At 40.6% G+C, this 19,469-nt stretch overlaps 1 protein-coding gene across 4 annotated transcripts in view; it reads right to left on the bottom strand.

Moving 5' to 3' along the window:
* Positions 1 to 19,469, bottom strand: part of KANK1 (KN motif and ankyrin repeat domains 1) — a 213,472-nt gene that overhangs the window by 59,278 nt on the left and 134,725 nt on the right. For all 4 annotated transcript variants that reach the window (XM_061425450.1, XM_061425447.1, XM_061425446.1 and 1 more), the window contains one exon: positions 1,897 to 2,016. In XM_061425450.1, coding sequence (XP_061281434.1) covers positions 1,897 to 1,933 — 37 coding nt within the window. In that variant the 5' untranslated portion in view covers positions 1,934 to 2,016. The remainder of the gene's footprint in view (positions 1 to 1,896; positions 2,017 to 19,469) is intronic.

Consider the following 19,469-nt stretch of genomic DNA (forward strand, 5'->3'; position numbering starts at 1 on the left):
GTAGCAGCGGTGGTGGTGGCAGTGATGATAACACATACTCTCACAGGACTGCAGTGATGATTAAGCATAATAATGCAGGCAAAGCATCTTGGGTACCATGGTAACACTAAGAGTTCATTAAATGTTAGGTATTGTCATTCACATTATTGATAGCAATCCTGAGCAGAATCTATAAAAGTCCTGAGAAGTCGAGCAGCAGAAAGGACAGGAAGAAGAATGAACCGATTAAGATCAGTTGTTCCATAATTAGCAATTGAGTTTATTTGGGTTTGATCTGGGGCAAGCTGTAGCATCTTGTTAGAGGAGATGCTTGTAGCTGGGGTTGCTGACACAGAAAGTCTCATAGGGGGTGAGTGGGCCCATTTCAGAGGTGTACTCCTTCTCCTCCTGATGTTTTACAGCTTACACAACACTTGTAGGCATGTTTCTGATGCTCTCATTGGTTCTAGCCCTGCAGGTTGACATACTTATTGATGTTTTACACATGGAGAAATGGTCCTGCCCCATAATTCATGGTTAATGTAGGAGATGGGTCTCCTGACTCCAACCCTACATTCTCTCCATTACCAGTGCACAGAGACAGCAGCACGAGGACCTTGCACTCAAGTGCTCCACAAGAATTCCCACATATACAATTACTGCTCTCACACGTTCCACTATTTGGCAGACAACTTAGATGAAGAATGAGCACTTGGAGTAACACTTTGGAGAGGTTGTCATCTCCTGCCATATACAGTCTCATACTTTTCTCAGTGTTTGTCCTACAAATTTCTCCAAAATCTTATATAAACAATACAAATTATAGATATGCAAGATATATAGGCTTCTAAGATAATCAAGTAAGAATCAGAATACAAATCTTTACGATTCACAATATCTATAGCTTACTGTATATTTCTTTTTGGATAAGTTAAAGAATGAATATACCCTTCTTTTATCCCACTCCCCCACTGTTGGGCAAAATCAAACAAAACCTGCTTGGGAGTGGATACTGCTGTTGCTAAGTCACTTCAGTCGTGTCCAACTCTGTGCAACCCCATAGACGGCAGCCCATTAGGTTTCTCTGTCCCTGGGATTCTCCAGGCAAGAACACTGGAGTGGGTCGCCATTTCCTTCTCCAATGCAGGAAAGTGAAAAGTCAAAGTGAAGTCGCTCAGTCGTGTCTGACTCTTCGCGACCCCATGGACTGCAGGCTCCTCCATCCATGGGATTTTCCAGGCAAGAGTACTGGAGTGGGTTGCCACTGCCTTCTCTGGGAATGGATACTAAGGACTGGTTTTAAGCATTCAGACTCAGCTCCTCTCTCATTGTTTGATCCCTCATAAAGAAGCACAAGAGAAGTATACATTATTCTTGCATTAGCATTCAGGATTTTACATGTATCTTTTAACACTCCAATAGAGTTACCTTAGATAATAATTTACCTAACTGATTTTTGTAAATAAAAACTCTAAAGATAAAAGCAGATTCTGCAAGAGATTAAACAACAACAAAAACTTTAATGGGCAGAAACTGCTTTGAAATTCTAGTTATCTAGGCAACTTATTCGGAGAAAGCAATGGCACCCCACTCCAGTACTCTTGCTTGGCTGCAATCCATGGGGTTGCAAACAGTCAGACACGACTGAGCGACTTCACTTTCACCTTTCACTTTCATGCATTGGAGAAGGAAATGGCAACCCACTCCGGTGTTCTTGCCTGGAGAATCCCAGGGATGGCTGAGCCTGGCGGGCTGCCGTCTATAGGGTCGCACAGAGTCGGACACGACTGAAGCGACTTAGCAGCAGGCAACTTATTATGATTTATCCATTATTTAAAAAGAAGCAACTTGGTCTGAGCAAAGACACACACTAATGCACACACACATATACACACACACTCCAGAACATGGAGTTACCTGAGGCACAGCCGTTAACCTTCGTGGTGTGAGCCATGCTGGCTTGAATCCAATGATAGATCCAGAAAGGAGTGAGGACTCATGCAAATTTTATGCATCAAGTTCCCAAATGCATTCAACCTGAAACAATAAAGAGAGCCCCATCAAAATGGGTCATTTAAAAATATGTATAAATGCAAAGTCTTAGCTTTCTGTTTATAAAGATGACTGCCTATGGACAGAGCAAATCAGAAACGCAGGGAGAGGCAGCCTGTGGAGCAAGGTGGTGACTGCCCTGTATCTGGCCACTGGATGTTTAGAGTGACGCACCCACAGATGCACCCATGGACAGGGACTGAAATAAAATAGGTTCTCCAGAAATGTGACTTTTTGAGGAAGGTGTCCTTCAAATATAAATATGTATCATTTCACAAACTATTTATGGCTTTTAAACTTATCTTCCTTTCCAAATTTTGCTTCAACAGTTTCATTTTCTCAATTGCAATTTCAAAGCAGTTGTTGCACCAAATGTTCACATTTTTAAAAAAGATTAATTTCATGTGAATTCTCTTGTAAGATCTCAAGTTTTTCACTGATCCAGTCTTTTAAAACATAAATCTGATCCAGGCAGTCCTCATCTTAAAAAAAAAAATCTGCTCTGTTCTGTTGGATAAACTTCAAATGACTTAGCATGACATGCAGTTTCGAAACATCAGGGTTTATATTAGGCAACATATTTCTTATTTTATATTGATTTTCTACTTTAAAGTTAACTGAGATTACTACAAAACATTATAATCACAAAATTTAAAACAAAAAGAAAAAAAGCCCATTGCTCCAACCTTTGCTTCTGCAAAATACCTTTTGAAAAATATTGGTAAGGAAAGCAACAAAGGTACAGACAGAAATATTCCATTTCTTCCACTGTGCCCAAATTCTCACTCTAGACCAACAAAATCTGAAGAAATTGAGCTTAACGAATTCCAAGCTGAGAGATAAAGTGTAACTGAGAGACCTACATAAGCTCTTCCAAACAGGAGAATTCTAAAATAATAACATATCCATATATCCTGTATCCTAATGCAGTTATTGATGTCATTTAAGACCTGTTAATAATACAGTAAAGTACTCAAAGTATGTTGATTAAAAAAACTATTGTCATAACCTATTTTGTTAAAAATACATATGTACATATTTATACATCTCTTTAAAACAATTAGAAATAAATACACCAAAACAGTCATTGTGGTTGCCCTTCAGTGATGCAATTATCCATGATTTTAGCTCCTTCATTACTTTTGTAATAGTAATTATTTATAAAAGAGACATTAGATACTTCCTGTCAACTTGGTTTTGTTTGCTTTAAAATGAACTGGAGAAAGAAAAAAGCATTTTAAAATGCTATGCAAAAGGCAACTATCAAGCCACGGTCATGGAGATTATAAGAGGTCAGAAACATAAGTAAACAAAAAGAAGGAAAGGGGAATCGGCTAACCCCTTTGATCACACAGGGTGAGAATTCCTTACTGCTTAGCTGGGGATCTTTTCTTCACTGTCTGAATGGGTCTGCACTACAGTTCAAAGCTGCAGCTCAGTGCACTCTGAGGGACCTTCTACAGGCTGCTTCTGACAGGCATGCTCCCTTGTGTGGCTTTTCTAGCTACAGTTGAGTACTGCTCAGCTTGCCCGCAGAGACTCAATTCTCACTCTTCCACTGGGAGGCCTCCTCGCTCCCTGTTGCTCCCCAGTTTCTATCTGGCAGCTCACCAAGAGGACAGGACAGCTCTAATCTCTCTGACTATGAGGTCATCACTTGACATTCTGTTGAAAATAGGCCCTGGTTCAGGTCCACGGCACTGAACTTGGAGAGTCGGAGCTCCGACTCTTTAGGGATAAAGAGTGAGCATTATGTCTGACAAATGTAGCTTTGTTAATAAAATAAGGTGGGGACTGGGAGAACTGAAGGAGGAGTGGGGTGATGAGAGGGCAAAAGGAAGAAGCCCAGCTTCTGGAATTATTCAAGTAATTATACTTTTAAAAGCCAACAATAGCTAAAACTGTCTACTGGTCTCAGTCGAGTCCTGTGTGTGTGTTTGTGCGTGTGTGTATTCTTCCTTCATAATGGCTTATAAATACCACCATTTAAACTCTTGAGGGAAAACTGAAGGCAAGAAGAAACATGCTGCTTGTGTTATGGGTGAATGAAGTATGTGTCAAGGTGTTTGGATGGATATGTGCCCAGAATCTTCAGAGTCAAGCTTCATGAACTTTGGTCCAAGGTCCTCTCATGTTCTTGAACATCTTTCACCTGGCAGAAGATCTTTATCTCAGATCCAAACTGGTCTCTCCCACCCTCCCCCAAACTGAACAATAAAATCAAAATAAGGACAAAGCCTCAAATTAGGAACCACAGGCATATCACTGGTAAAATAACAAGACATTCCTGTCACTGGGTGTGGATCCTGGCAGTATCTGTGCAGAAACAAGTTTCATATTGTGTTATCGATCTTTCCCAGTTATTGTTCATGCCTGACAGGTGGCTTCAAACTGTGAGGACTCGGTCTTCTTAATGATATGCAGATTCTTATATCACTGCATTGTATAAACAATGAAAGGTTTGGCTGTGATCCATTCTCTGTTCCAGATCAATAAACTGCTTCTTTTCTCTGTCAGAGAAGACTGCAAACCAGTAAATCTTAACTAGTACAACAGTGGCTTGGTTTTGCTGGCTAAGAAAAAGCACTTCTTTGAAGGGATTTAGAAAAATACACCCACAAAGAAAATAATTTGCCTTCTTGCCTGTTTATTTAAAGAGACTGATTCGCATTGAATAACAGCTCCCCAAGTATGGTGCCGAAAATAATGTCGATGCATGAATTAACTTCATAGACGTATTAGTTTAATATGAAACAGATATGAAAAAGAGCTCACTTGATGTTTTATAAGAACATCAATGAAAACAAATAAGCAAAATTGAAACTTGTGCACTCTAAGCCAGTACTGCCAACCAATCAAATGCCAATGCCCTGGTTACAACCAAGATTATGATGGTGATGGTCACAACACTGATGACAATGCTGATGACCACCAGTGCTGATCAAGCACTTACATTAGTTACTGAAATCTAAAATGTCATCTACTCTGAAGTGTACCATTAAGTGCCATTGGTAAAAAAAGATGTTGCTAATTAAATGCTAATAAAATGCTCCGAAAAATTACATTAATTGTAAGATATATCCTCATTTGAGAAGTGTTAAAACGTGCATCTTGAAATTGGTGAAATAATGTTATCTTTAAGGCACTTTTAAAGAACTTAACAGTTATTACATTAATTAAACCTTACAACAATCCTATGAAGTACCAACATCCTCTCTCTACATTTTACAGATAGGAACCTGAGGTTTAGAATTTGCTGAGGTCACATAGCTGGTAAATGAAAGAGCTACATTTTAGAGCTAAGGAATTCACCTACAGCTCATATGCCATGCTTTGTGATTAGTGACTTAAGAGTGAGAGCATGATTGCCCTAAGAAGTAAGAACTCACATGCATAGTGTAAAGTCCCTTTCAAGGAGTTACCTAAGGGATGTATATGCTTACTGCAAGGATGCTTTGTTTTAATCCCTTTTAGGTAGAAAGTTGTGTTTCAGAATTTTATGTAATATTGGTTTCAAAGCAATTACATTTCAAACTTTATTCTTTCAGATTAAATGTTTAAGAGCTTGAGGAGGTATCTCCTCAATATACCATGGTATACTCAATATACCCTGACACACAGGGTATATTTTAGCACTTATTGGTCATAATCTCTTCCAGACTCCACAAGATATCAACCTTGATTATTAATATTGATTCATTAGACTTTGCCATGAATGCCATTTGACAATTTCAAAAAATTCAGTGCTTAAGAAATTTTCCACCACTGAAAACAGGTGGGAGATTCTCAATGGAACTGTAGGAGTTTTTAAAAAATGGATAGGATAAAGGTAGTATAACTGGAATAAGAAACTTGCTGCTCAAAATGACAATTATGAAATGGGAAATAACCATTTTGATGTGCAAATTCTAGAATGTCTTTTATAACATAATGTTTTATAATTTATAAAGTTACAGAAGCAATATAAAGAATTTGACTTAAAATCTGGAAAAGACAAAACATGCCAAAAAATGACAATTTACTATTTGACAATCCTAATGTTGTCATTGTTACCATCTGAGACTCTTCAATATATTGACTATATGCATATTTTAATTACTTCAACATGCTTTTAAAGACCTACACCATCCTAGAATCTGAACCAGTCACCATTTTGTTTCCATTTCAGAGACATAAGATAAACTATCTTATGTTGGTGGCGGCGCAGCACAGGAGCTACCCCACGTCTGAGGTCAGCAGCAGCGGCCGAGAGGAGCTACCCCATGTCCAAGGTCAGCAGCAGCAGCTGAGAGGAGCCACCCCACGTCCAAGGTCAGGGGTGGCGGCCACGAAGAGATACCACAGGTCCAAGGTAAGGAGCAGTGGCTGGGCTTTGCTGGAAAGCCGTGAAGAGATACCCCACATCCAAGGTAAGAGAAACCCAAGTAAGATGGTAAGTGCTGAAAGAGGGCATCAGAGGGCAGACTGAAACCACAATCACAGACAACTAGCCAATCTGATCACACAGACCACAGCCTTGTCTAACTCAATGAAATTAAGCCATGTCATGTGGGGCCATCCAAGAAGGATGGGTCATGGTGGAGAGGTCTGAGAGAATGTGGTCCACTGGAGAAGGGAATGGCAAACCACTTCAGTATTCTTGCCTTCAGAACCCCATGAACAGTATGAAAAGGCAAAAAGATAGGATACTGAAAGAGGAACTCCCCAGGTCGGTAGGTGCCCAATATGCTACTGGAGATCAGTGGAGAAATAACTCCAGAAAGAATGAAGGGATGGAGCCAAAGCAAAAAACAACACCCAGCTGTGGATGTGACTGGTGATAGAAGCAGGGTCTGATGCTGTAAAGAGCAATAGTGCATAGGAACCTGGAATGTTAGGTCCATGAATCAAGGCAAATTGGAAGTGGTCAAATAGGAGATGGCAAGAGTTAACATCGACATTCTAGGAATCAGTGAACTAAGATGGACTGGAATGAAGGAACTTAACTCAGATGACCATTATATCAACTACTGTGGGCAGAAATCCCTTAGAAGAAATGGAGTAGCCATCATAGTCAACAAAAGAGTCCAAAATGCAGTACTTGGCTACACTCTCAAAAACGACAGAATGATCTCTGTTTCCAAGGCAAACCATTCAATATCACGGTAATCCAAGTCTATGCCCTGACCGGTAACAATGAAGAAGCTGAAGTTGAACGATTCTATGAAGACCTACAAGATCTTTTAGAACTAATACCCCCAAAAAATGTCCTTTTCATTATTGGGGACTGGAATGCAAAAGTAGGAAGTCAAGAAACACCTGGAGTAACAGGCAAAATTGGCATTGGGGTACAAAATGAACCAAGGCAAAGGCTAGTAGAGTTTTGCCAAGAGAACGCACTGGTTGTAGCAAATACCCTCTTCCAACAACACAAGAGAAGACTCTACACATGGACATCACCGCTCAACACCGAAATCAGACTGATTATATTCTTTGCAGCTGAAGATAGAGAAATTCTATACAGTCGGCAAAAATAAGACCGGGAGCTGACTGTGGCTCAGACCATGAACTCCTTATTGCCAAATTCAGACTTAAACTGAAGAAAGTGGGGAAAACCACTAGACCATTCAGGTATGACCTGAATCAAATCCCTTCTGATTATACAGTGGAAGTGAGAAATAGATTTAAGGGACTAGATCTGATAGAGTACCTGATGAACTATGGATGGAGGTTCATGACACTGTACAGGAGACAGGAATCAAGATCATCCCCAAGAATAAGGAATGCCAAAAAGCAAAATGGCTGTTAGAGGTGGGCTTACAAATAGCTGTGAAAAGAAGAGAAGCGAAAACAAAGGATAAAAGGAAAGATATAAGCATCTGAATGCAGAGTTCCAAAGAATAGCAAAGAGAGATAAGAAAGCCTTCCTCAGCGACCAATGCAAAGAAATAGAGGAAAACAATAGAATGGGAAAGACTAGAGATCACTTCAAGAAAACTAGAGATACCAAAGGACTATTTCATGCAGAGATGGGCTCAATAAAGGACAGAAATGGTATGGACCTGACAGAAGTAGAAGATATTAAGAAGAGGTGGCAAGAATACACAGAAGAACTATACAAAAGAGATCTTCACAACCCAGATAATCATGATGATGTGATCACTCACCTAGAGCCAGACATCCTGGAATGTGAAGTCAAGTGGGCCTTAGGAAGCATCACTATGAACAAAGTTAGTGAAGGCAATGGAATTCCAGTTGAGCTATTTCAAACCCTAAAAGAGGATGCTGTGAAAGTGCTGCACTCAATATGCCAGCAAATTTGGAACACTCAGCAGTGGCCACAGGACTGGAAAAGGTCAGTTTTCAGTCCAATCCCAAAGAAAGGCAATGCCAAAGAATGCTCAAACTACTGCACAATTGCACTCATCTCACACGCTAGCAAAGTAATGCTCAAAATTCTCCAAGCCAGGCTTCAGCAACACATGAACCGTGAACTTCCGATGTTCAAGCTGGTTTTAGGAAAGGCCGAGGAACCAGAGATCAAATTGCCAACATCCGCTGGATCACTGAAAAAGCAAAGGAGTTCCAGAAAAACATCTATTTCTGCTTTATTGACTATGTCAAAGCCTTGACTGTGTGGATCACAATAAACTGTGGAAAATTCTGAAAGAGATGGGAACACCAGACCACCTGACCTGCCTCTTGAGAAATCTGTATGCAGGTCAGGAAGCAACAGTTAGAACTGGACATGGAACAACAGACTGGTTCCAAACAGGAAAAGGAGAATGTCAAGGCTGTATATTGTCACCCTGTTTACTTAACTTCTATGCAGAGTACATCATGAGAAACGCTGGGCTGGAAGAAGCACAAGCTGGAATCAAGACTGCTGGGAGAAATATCAATAACCTCAGATATGCAGATGACACCACCCTTATGGCAGAAAGTGAAGAAGAGCTAAAAGTGAAAGAGAAAAGTGAAAAAGTTGCTTAAAGTTCAACATTCAGAAAATGAAGATCATGGCATCTGGTCCCATCACTTCATGGCAAATAGATGGGGAAACAGTGGAAACAAGTGGTGACTTTATCTTTTTGGGCTCCCAAATCACTGCAAGTGGTGACTGCAGCCATGAAATTAAAAGACACTTACTCCTTGGAGGAAAGTTATGACCAACCTAGACAGCATATTAAAAAGCAAGGACATGACTTTGTCAACAAAGGTCTGTCTAGTCATGGCTATGGTTTTTCCAGTAGTCATGTATCGATGTGAGAGTTGGACTATAAAGAGGGCTGAGCGCCAAAGAATTGATGTTTTTGAACTGTGGTATTGGAGAACTCTTGAGAGTCCCTTGGACTGCAAGGAGATCCAACCAGTCCATCCTAAGGGAAATCGGTCCTGGGTATTCATTGGAAGAACTGATGTTGAAGGTGAAACTCCACTATTTTGGCCACCTGATGCGAAGAGCTGACTTGTTTGAAAAGACCCTGATGCTGGGAAAGATTGAGGGCAGGAGGAGAAGGGGACAACAGAGGATGAGATGGTTGGAGGGCATCACCGAGTCAATGGACATGAGTTTGAGTAAACTCCGGGAGTTGGTGATGGACAGGGAGGCCTGGTGTTCTGTGGTTCATGGGGTCGCAAAGAGTCGGATATGACTGAGTGATTGAACTGAACTGAACATGCTAAGATTTGCTTCTTTAGGTACAAAAGTGGATATATCCAGCTCTTTCACAGACTCTCTCCCATCCACATCCTCTCTACATCACAAAAGTACATCGTCATCTTTCCAAGAGTATGTGTAAGGAAATGCCTCCAATGAAGGGGTTAAAACCATCTTGGAGCCTGCAGATGCCTCAGAGCCCTGCATGGCTCTGCTCCAGCTGGGTTGCTGGGAATCACACAGCTTACGCAACACTTAGAAGTAATGATGGCAAATTTTCTTTCTAGGAAATTTTCTGTGATGGAAATTTATCAGCTCATAACCTAGGCTAAAACCAGGTACTTCCCTGCAAAAAAAAAAAAAAAAAGAGTAAAAGACAGTCTGAAGAAGAGTAGACCAATGAAAATTAGAATTATTAAAGTTTGTTTAAAGTTTACCACCTTCACATTTTTTACTTTAGAGGGAAGTAATGTTATGACGCAGGACAGGCAGGGATGTGAAATGGTATTTATTGAGTGCATTGGTTCACCTCTAATGGGGTTTAGGGAAAACAGACCATAGCAGAATCCTAAACCTTGATGTTATAAATAGTCTATATTAGTGAAGCCTTGCTCTTACTTAGGAAGCATCTCTCCTAGTGGTAGATTATGAGTTAAAGTATCAGTGCTTTTGCTTATTCAAATATTAAAGAATCAAACCAATAACAGATATAAGAGAATTAGTTTGGTACAGTTTGAAAGGCTTTTCCTTCATTTCCTATTTAAATTATTTAAAATGTGCAGCTCTTTATTTACTGCTGTAGCAGATATTTTCCCTTTAATTCCTTCTGGATTTTTATGTGATAGTCTCTGTAATTACTTTTGAATTGATCAATATTGTTAATAACAAGTTCAAGGGTACCTGGACTAAATAAAAGGGGATCACAACACATTCTTAAGATTCTTATCTTCCAAAGAGTAGGTCTCCAAGTGTGGTTCCCAGACCAGCAGCAAAGCATGACCTTCTGGGACCTACTTAGAAATGCAAAGTCTCAGGCCACTCCAGACCTCCTGAATCATTAGCGTTAGGGTGGACCTTAAGTCAATGAGGACTTTAAAGCCAATTAGTAACATAATATAAATGATCTTATTTTTAAGTAGTTTGCTTAGGCTTTTTATTATCTTTAATGAGAGGTAGGTCAGGGCTCCTTCAGTTATAATATCATGGGGAAAGGACACTGGATCTGGACCTTCCAGGAACAGTTTATTCAGACCAGTCCTTTGATTTTAATTTTCAAAAAAATTTTATTTTCTAATCTTTAGAGCAGAAAGGTTCAGCCATGCTACACAGAAACTTTCCAGATATTCTTGTATTTTCCCCAGAAGATACAAGCTTATTTTAGGGAAACTTAAAAGAGGTCAAGTGCCTAGATCAGAAGGTACTTTATAATTTGCTGCCTGACGAAAGTTCCCCAAAAGTTAAACTGTGTTATCAATACAACATGTGCACTTCAACTGAAAATGGTTATGGGAAAAGCTGGAACCAGAAACCGAATCCGGAGATGTAAAAAGACAGCACTAGCATCCAGTGTACCTCATTCACAGTCAAGTTCAAGTTGCTCTAAACAGGCCATTCAAGCTACTCCAGTAAGGCTGGAATACTGCTATCCTTCAGCTGAAATGAATCTCATTTATGCTTTTATCTTTTTAATATAGATTCAGAACATTCTCTGCTATTTTATTGTCTCAGGCTTTTCAGCTGGGACAAGCAGACTGCTTTCATGACTGTGCAAAAATCTAGCTGATGTTCATCTATCCATGCTTGAGGGCAAATTCTAGTTTATGCAGGGTGGGGGCATTGGCATCTGCCATGGAGATTTCATTTAAAACTGGGAAATGGCTGAGAATCCCTGTTTCCTGCTGGTGTTCCATTCTACTGAGAGATGCTCTGGGTAACAGCAGTGTGGTGACAGCCTGACGGGTCTCAGGTCACACCCAGGAGGAAGATCTTTGTCCTCTTGTCAGCAATGGGAACTGTGGACTCCTGGGGTTATTCCCACCAATTTCAAATAGGGAGAAGCCACAGATGCTCCTTTTAGTGCCAATTCAGAAGCCATCAATCACCTAACACTTCTGCCACATTCAGCTGGGAAATGCAGCAGGCTAAGGGAAGCCGACTCCATGACAAAGACTTAAAACCCTTTCTCCTCATCTAAGGTCCTGCCTCTTCCTTCTTGAGCATCTCCATTCCCCCTTCTAAAAGACTCTGACAGCAATGTCTCAACTCTACCACGCTAGGAAAAGTACCAGAGCATGGAACCTGCCAGAGAAAAGGCTTCACTCCTCACCTAGGGCAGAAAGGTTGGGCTCAAGCCAAAAACAAACTGAAGCCATGTACCAAGAAGTCTGGCTCACAAAGTGTGCAATTTGGCAGCACTTTGGAGCCAAATGCCATCAGCTTCTGAAATGAGGGCCTTGGGGCATGACTGAACACTTAGGCTTCTGGGTGATAACACCAATTGGGCAGAGTCTGAGACAATGAGGTAGTGAGCAAGATCCTAAATTCAGAAAGACAGGAAACAATGAGATCCAGACTTGCAGGATAAAAGACCAGATAGTATATGTCTATCACACTAAAGCAGAGTTAACTCACAAACATTAGTTTAGAAACAAAAACAAAAATTTCTAGCTGTCAAGGGAAGAGAAAAGTTCACTAGTGACACAATAGCTTTATTTTTAATTTAAAATGTCCGGCAACTGTGTTTTTATTTGTTCTACACTATTAAAAAAAAATGACGTTTGTATTGATGGACATTTACATGTGTTGGTCAATATTTTCTAAGCCCCTTGCTACTCCAAGTGTGGTACCCAGGTCAAGAGCAGCAGCATCTATGTGACTTCTTTAAAAAAGTAGAATCTTGGATCCCACTGAAGACATACTGAATCAGAATCGGCATCCTAAGACACAGCCCAGGTGATTCGTACACACACTGCGGTGGGAGAGGCACTGGCTTAGCCCTATTTTCCCCATCAGGCCTCATGCTTCTGAACAGGGTACCTTGTATCCCAAGGGACCCCCCAGGTGGTTCACAGCCTTGGCTGGTCACTGGAATTACTATCCAGGTCCAAGTACATGACCGGTAGTTATGTGGTGATATGGTATTACATTATATGCTAATAATTATCCATGAAGTACTCTGTGGTTGGGGCCCAGGCAGAAGTATTTTTTAAGGCTCCCTTAGGCAATGCCAATGTGCTATGTTTGAGTCACTGGTCTATTTCAGTGGTTCTCAAAGTGTGGCCCCAGACCAGCTGTATTACCAGGGAACTTCACAGAAGTGCACATTTCTTTCTTCCTACCCTCCTTCCAGCCCCCTGCTTTACTCACAGTCACACACACACGTGCATGTACCAAGACTGTAACTGTCTTTACAGAAAGAGAACTCAATAAAACCTCAGAGTTCTCAAAAGGCAGCTGTTCTAGTGTCTCTTTTACACAATTTATTGAACACCTGAAATAAAAATGTTTTACAAAGATGGCATAAAAAACACTTAAAATGAGAATGAAGACAGACAGATACATGTCTAGGCGCTGAGGGGATCATAGGGTCAAACATGCAATGGATGGGGGAACAGCGGCTGAATGGTAGGAAAATTCTACTGTCCCCTGGTGATCTGCGGGGTGTTTACCTGATAGCAATGGTAGTTCCCCAAGTCTGGAAATGCAGCATCCCAACACTCCCCAGAGATTCTGCTTCAGTGAGTCTGGAATGGAGTTGAAATGTATATCCTTCACACACATCCAAGTAATTCTTATTATCAGAAAAGGTTAGAATACACACTGCCTTATAGACTCCCACTCCCTAGGTCACTGTTTCTCAAAGTGTGACCCTGGACCAGCCATGCCAGCATCACCTGGGAACAAGAAATACATATCCTTGGGCCCACCCCAGACCACTGAATCAGAAAGTCTTCAGGTGGGTCCAGTGGTCTGCATGTTAACTACTCCTCCAGCTGATGTGAAAATCATGGCACCAGGCTATTTTCAAAACTCTAAAGTATTGTAAGTGGAAACTGCCTGCTCTTTTTCAGACACGTAGGTTTTGGTGAGAAGTTCTAGCCTCATCTTGGGCCCTGCCTGTGTCTTTCTCATGGAAGGGACTGTCCTCTTCCAAAGAACAGCATGAAAGAACGCACTGAAGACAGTCTTTGGTTGTCATCATAAACTATTCACCTGGACAGGAATAGAGCAGAGTGCACCACCAGAATGAAGGCAGTTATGCTAGTGTGGTGGCAGATTTTAAAAATATCATAAAATTTCACTTTTATTGGAAAGACAATCCAACAGTAACAGGAAACAAAACAAGTGGCTAATGTGGTGAGATGGCTGGATCTTCCTAGTTCCTGTCCTTTCTTTCTCTCTTTCCAGACTGTTGTTCTATCAAGAAACATGTTTAATGCGTATATATGGAACTTAGAAAGATCGTTAACGATGACCCTATATGCAAGACAGCAAAAGAGACACAGATATAAAGAACAGACTTTTGGACGCTGTGGGAGAAGGCGAGGGTGGGATGATTTGAGAGAATAGCATGAAACATGTATATTACCATATGTGAAATAGATCATCAGTCCAAGTTCAGTACATGAAACAGGGCACTCAAAGCCAGTGCACTGGGACAACCCAGAGGGATGGGATGGGGAGGGAGGTGGGAGGGACGTTTGGGATGTACACCCATGGCTGATTCATGTCAATGTATGGCAAAAACCACCACAATATTGTAAAGTAATTAGTCTGCAATTAAAATAATCAATTAATTAAAAAAAAAAGAAACATTTAACACAAAGGTATGAAAACCAGTTCATAGTCTTACTGTGTTCAAATGCAAGAGAACTTACTTGAAAACGTCGGGAACACAAGATAACATCGACAATAAAGCGACAAGTCTCAGAGATCTTTTGGAACCCGTAAACCAAATGCAAAGTTTTATGGTTTCTAGCAAACCTACATTGCTTAAGAGAGAGGTTCTGAGGCTTTATGAGGCATCCCAAAGAGGCCGGGACCCAAGGAACGTCAGGAAGCCCGGAATTTCCATATATTTCACAGGACACAGATCTGGACAAAAGGTCTAACAAGTTAATGTCCTAAGTTACAAGAGAAAACTGATCCCCTTACCTAGAAACCTCTTTTCCTCTGGCCTTTAAAGCTGCTTGTGAGAACTGGGGACTCATCCACAATAGCAGAATTCGGGCATAAACAAAATAGCAGCCCAAGACAAAGAGCCTGGGAACTGTGTTTTCATCTCGACTTGGCCTGGAAATACCTCCAGGGCTATGAGAAAGTTACTTATACACTCTAGACCTCCAGTTCTTCAGAGCTGGACTTGGACAGCCCTACAGACACTTCTAGACCTGACAGACTTTCAGTACTTCTGTTCTAAATCCTGGCCCAAGGGGGCACATGAGGCTCCCCAGGGCCGACATTGCCAGGCTGTAGGGGACCTTGTGCATAGGTCAGCAGGACAGGGATCTTGTCTCACAGGCCCCCACGGCCTCCAAAGTTCCTCCTGGCACAGTAATGGCCAAAGAACTCCTGCCAATCAACATCAAAGGGTTGCTGCAACAGCAGGGCTCTCATTTCTCCTCCAATTCAGTCCCAGAGTGGTTGCTTTTTTCTGCAATTTTCAAATTATCTTCCCCCTCCTCAATGTAATAGTACTAAATTTCCAACAATAAAAGTTTAAGAGAGAAAGGGGGAAATCAGCTGTAATTTCATTACTATCAACCTTTTGCTATACAGTTTCCCAGTTCTTCTCTGTGCTCACATACACGTGGGTGTACTTAGGTATTTTTCTCCAAATATGTTACTTCATTTCTTTTAACATTATTCACATATTTTACAGGTTCAGTTCAGTCGCTCAGTCGTGACCAACTCTTTACAATCCCATGGGCTGCACCACTCCAGGCCTCCTTGTTCATCACCAACTCCAGGAGTTTACTCAAACTCATGTCCATTGAGTCAGTGATGCCATCCAGCCATCTCATCCTCTGTCATCCCCTTCTCCTCCCGCTTTCAATCATTCCCAGCATCAGGGTCTTTTCCAATGAGTCAGCTCCTTGCATCAGGTAGCCAAAGTATTGGAGTTCCAGCTTCAACATCAGTCCTTCCAATGAATACTCAGGACAAATTTCCTTAAGGATTGACTAGTTGGATCTCCTTGCAGTCTAAGGGACTCTCAAGAGTCTTCTCCAATACCACAGTTCAAAAGCATCAATTCTTCAGTGCTCAGCTTTCTTTATAGTCCAACTCTCACATCTATACATGACTACTGGAAAAACCATAAGCCTTGCTAGACGGACCTTTGTTGGCAAAGTAATGTCTCTGCTTTTTAATATGCTGTCTAGGTTGGTCATAACTTTTCTCCCAAGGAGTAAAGGTCTTCTAATTTCATCGCTGCAGTCACCATCTGCAGTGATTTTGGAGCCCCTAAAATAAAGTCTGCCACTGTTTCCATTGTTTCTCCATCTATTTGCCATGACGTGATGGGACCAGATGCCATGATCTTAAGTTTTCTGAATGTTGGGCTTTAAGCCAACTTTTTCACTCTCCTCTTTCACTTTCATCAAGAGGCTTTTTAGTTCCTCTTCACTTTCTGCCATAAGGGTGGTGTCATCTGCATATCTGAGGTGATTGATATTTCTCCTGGTAATCTTGATTCCAGCTTGTGCTTCATCCAGCCCAGCATTTCTCATGATGTACTCTGCATATAAGTTAAATAAGCAGGGTGACAATATACAGCCTTGACGTTCTCCTTTTCCTATTTGGAACCAGTCTGTTGTTCCATGTCCAGTTCTAACTGTTGTTTCCTGACCTGCATACAGATTTCTCAAGAGGCAGGTCAGGTGGTCTGGTGTTCCCATCTCTTTCAGAATTTTCCACAGTTGCTGGTGATCCACACAGTCAAAGGCTTTGGCATAGTCAATAAAGCAGAAATAGATGTTTTTCTGGAACTCTCTTGCTTTTTCAGTATCCAGTGGATGTTGACAATTTGATCTCTGGTTCCTCTGCCTTTTCTAAAGCCAGCTTGAATATCTGGAAGTTCACGGTTCACATATTGCTGAAGCCTGGCTTGGAGAATTTTGAGAATTAATTTACTAGTGTGTGAGATGAGTGCAATTGTGCAATAGTTTGAGTATTCTTTGGCACTGCCTTTCTTTGGGATTGGAATGAAAGCTGACCTTTTCCAGTCCTGTGGCCACTGCTGAGTTTTCCAAATTTGTTGGCATATTGAGTGCAGCACTTTCACAGCATCCTCTTTTAGGATTTGAAATAGCTCAACTGGAATTCCATCACCTCCACTAGCTTTGTTCGTAGTGATGCTTTCTAAATCCCACTTGACTTCGCATTCCAGGATGTCTGGCTCCAAGATTAATATCCTGGAGAAGGGAACAGCTACCCACTCCTGTATTCTGGCCCAGAGAATTCCATGGACTGTATGGGGTCACAGAGTCAAAGACGACTAAGTAACTTACACACACACACACACCCCTATTAATATATCTCTTCTTTTGATATCTGCATAGCATCCTCTTTCATATTTATGCTATATTTTATTTGACCTTTATTTTTGAGTATTCAGATTCTAATTTTTTCATATTACAAACTCTTTAAGGAACATATTTTTACATACAGCTTTGTGTATTTATTCAATAATTTGCTGTGAATCAATTCCAAGAAGTGGATTTGTGAGAAGAAAAGAATGAGCCTGCACATTCTGATGGATAATGTCAGGCTGCCCTGCAGAAAGGTGCCAATTAAAACTCTCACCAAAACTCTGTGGGAGGGTCAATGAAACTGGACTCCATGCTGACCTAAGTTTATTGTTTTCAGTACAGCAACACACCCTTAAGTCAGTGTATTTAAAATCTCTCTGAACACAATTAATATGTTTTCACTAAGTCTGTATTTAATACAGCAATTTTAGTTGCTCAATATGGAACTGTATGTTCATTCTTCATCCTTAGCTCAGAGTGATTTATATTTAATAAAACTCAACACTGTCTCTGAGAGTAAATTTATAGAAAAAATGAATTCTTTCATCCAGAAGTCTGAGGATGAGAAATGCCTGATTACCACATGATATAGGGCTTGGTATGTAACCAATTAGTCAGAACAGAGATGAGAATAAATTCCAGACTTCTGTCCTAAGACTGAAGGGGTCATGATGTTGAGAGAACACAGTTACGGCTGGACCCAAAGTATCTTCTAGAACAATAATGCACACACATCCCCAAAACAAATAACAGAAGAATGCTGTTAAAGCAGAGAAGAAAGTTCTAGCTATTGCTGGAACAGTGAGACCAGATTCCTTAAATTACCATTATGGAGCAGAAATTTATACAACCAATTACAGGTTAACATAAAAAAACTTCTGAAGTTATGAAACAAAAGTAGACTTTTTAAAAGAAAGAGAACCAGGAATATGGGGGGAAATACAAAATTTATATGTACTAACAACATTTATTTTGGAGATGAACTTACAAAAATAAAACCATAGTGTTAAAGACACATGTATATATTATATATAGTGTTGTATGATCATAAAACTCTTAGTTGCTATGCTTTACAATAGAAAGGGCTCTGAAAAAACCACCTAAATCCTTCTTTTGTAGATGAAGGACATTTTGTAAAATAATAGAAGTTAAATAGCCAGAATATAGTCAAACAAACTAGGCAGTAGAGGTCTGTGTCTTTATTTAGAGAAGTGAGGAATAGCAGAGTTGTGCTTTTTTTTAAGGTTTCAAAGGTAGTTACTATTTTTTTAAGGTTTCAAAGGTGTTCACTATTTGTATTTTTTATTTGCTTTGCATTTGCTTTTAACCTAGCAAATTTGCAGTGAACTTGATCAAACTGCCATGCTTTGACGATCCTGGGATTGCATATACTAAAACAGTAAAGCATCCTATTGATCTATTTTTTAAAAATTGAAGTATAGTTGATTTACAAGGTTGTGTTAGCTTCAGGTGTACTTTTTCAGATTCTTTTCCATTACAAGTTATCACAAGATATTGAATATAGTTCCCTGTGCTATATATATATATATATATATATACACACACACACACAGTAGGTCCTGCTGTCTATCTCCCCTTGACTTTAAAAAAAAGTATTTATTTCTTTATTTTTGGCTGTGCTGGGTCTTTGTTGCTGCACAGGCTTTTTTTCTAGTTATGGTAAGCGAGCTTCTCATTGTGGTGGTTTCTCTTGTTGCGGAGCACGGGCTCTAGGCTGCATGGGCTTCAGCAGCTGCGGCATGTGGCTCAGTGGTTGTAGCTCCCAGACTCTAGAGCACAGGCTCAGAAGTCGTAGCACACGGGTTTAGCTGCTCTGTGGCATATGAGTTCTTCACAGATCAGGGATTGAACCTGTGTCTCTTGCATTGGCAGGTGAATTCTTTACCACTACCAAAGAAGCCCTTCCCTTGACCTTTATTTAAAAATTCATATTAATGCTGGCAGGAAGAGACAAGGAGTATCATTCCATTACGACAGGGATTGCAAGTAGACACACAAAGTGGCACCTTTCTCTTTGTAGAATTCTCTATTTTGGACCTTTCGCTCCAACTTTCACACTGTAAAAGGGGAGGAGGCTGTGGCAGAGAGGCTGCAACATGGGCCCATCCCTCTAAGCTGAATCTTTAATTCAGAGAGCCATACAGGTGGGGAAGGGGCGGTAGACATGTTTTACAACCCCACTGGTTGGCTGCTGTGGGTGAATAATGGTCAAAAACTAGATCAATACCATCTTAATGCATATGTTCACA

Source organism: Bos javanicus, chromosome 8 (assembly GCF_032452875.1).
Source record: "Bos javanicus breed banteng chromosome 8, ARS-OSU_banteng_1.0, whole genome shotgun sequence".
In the NCBI taxonomy this organism is placed as follows: domain Eukaryota; kingdom Metazoa; phylum Chordata; class Mammalia; order Artiodactyla; family Bovidae; genus Bos; species Bos javanicus.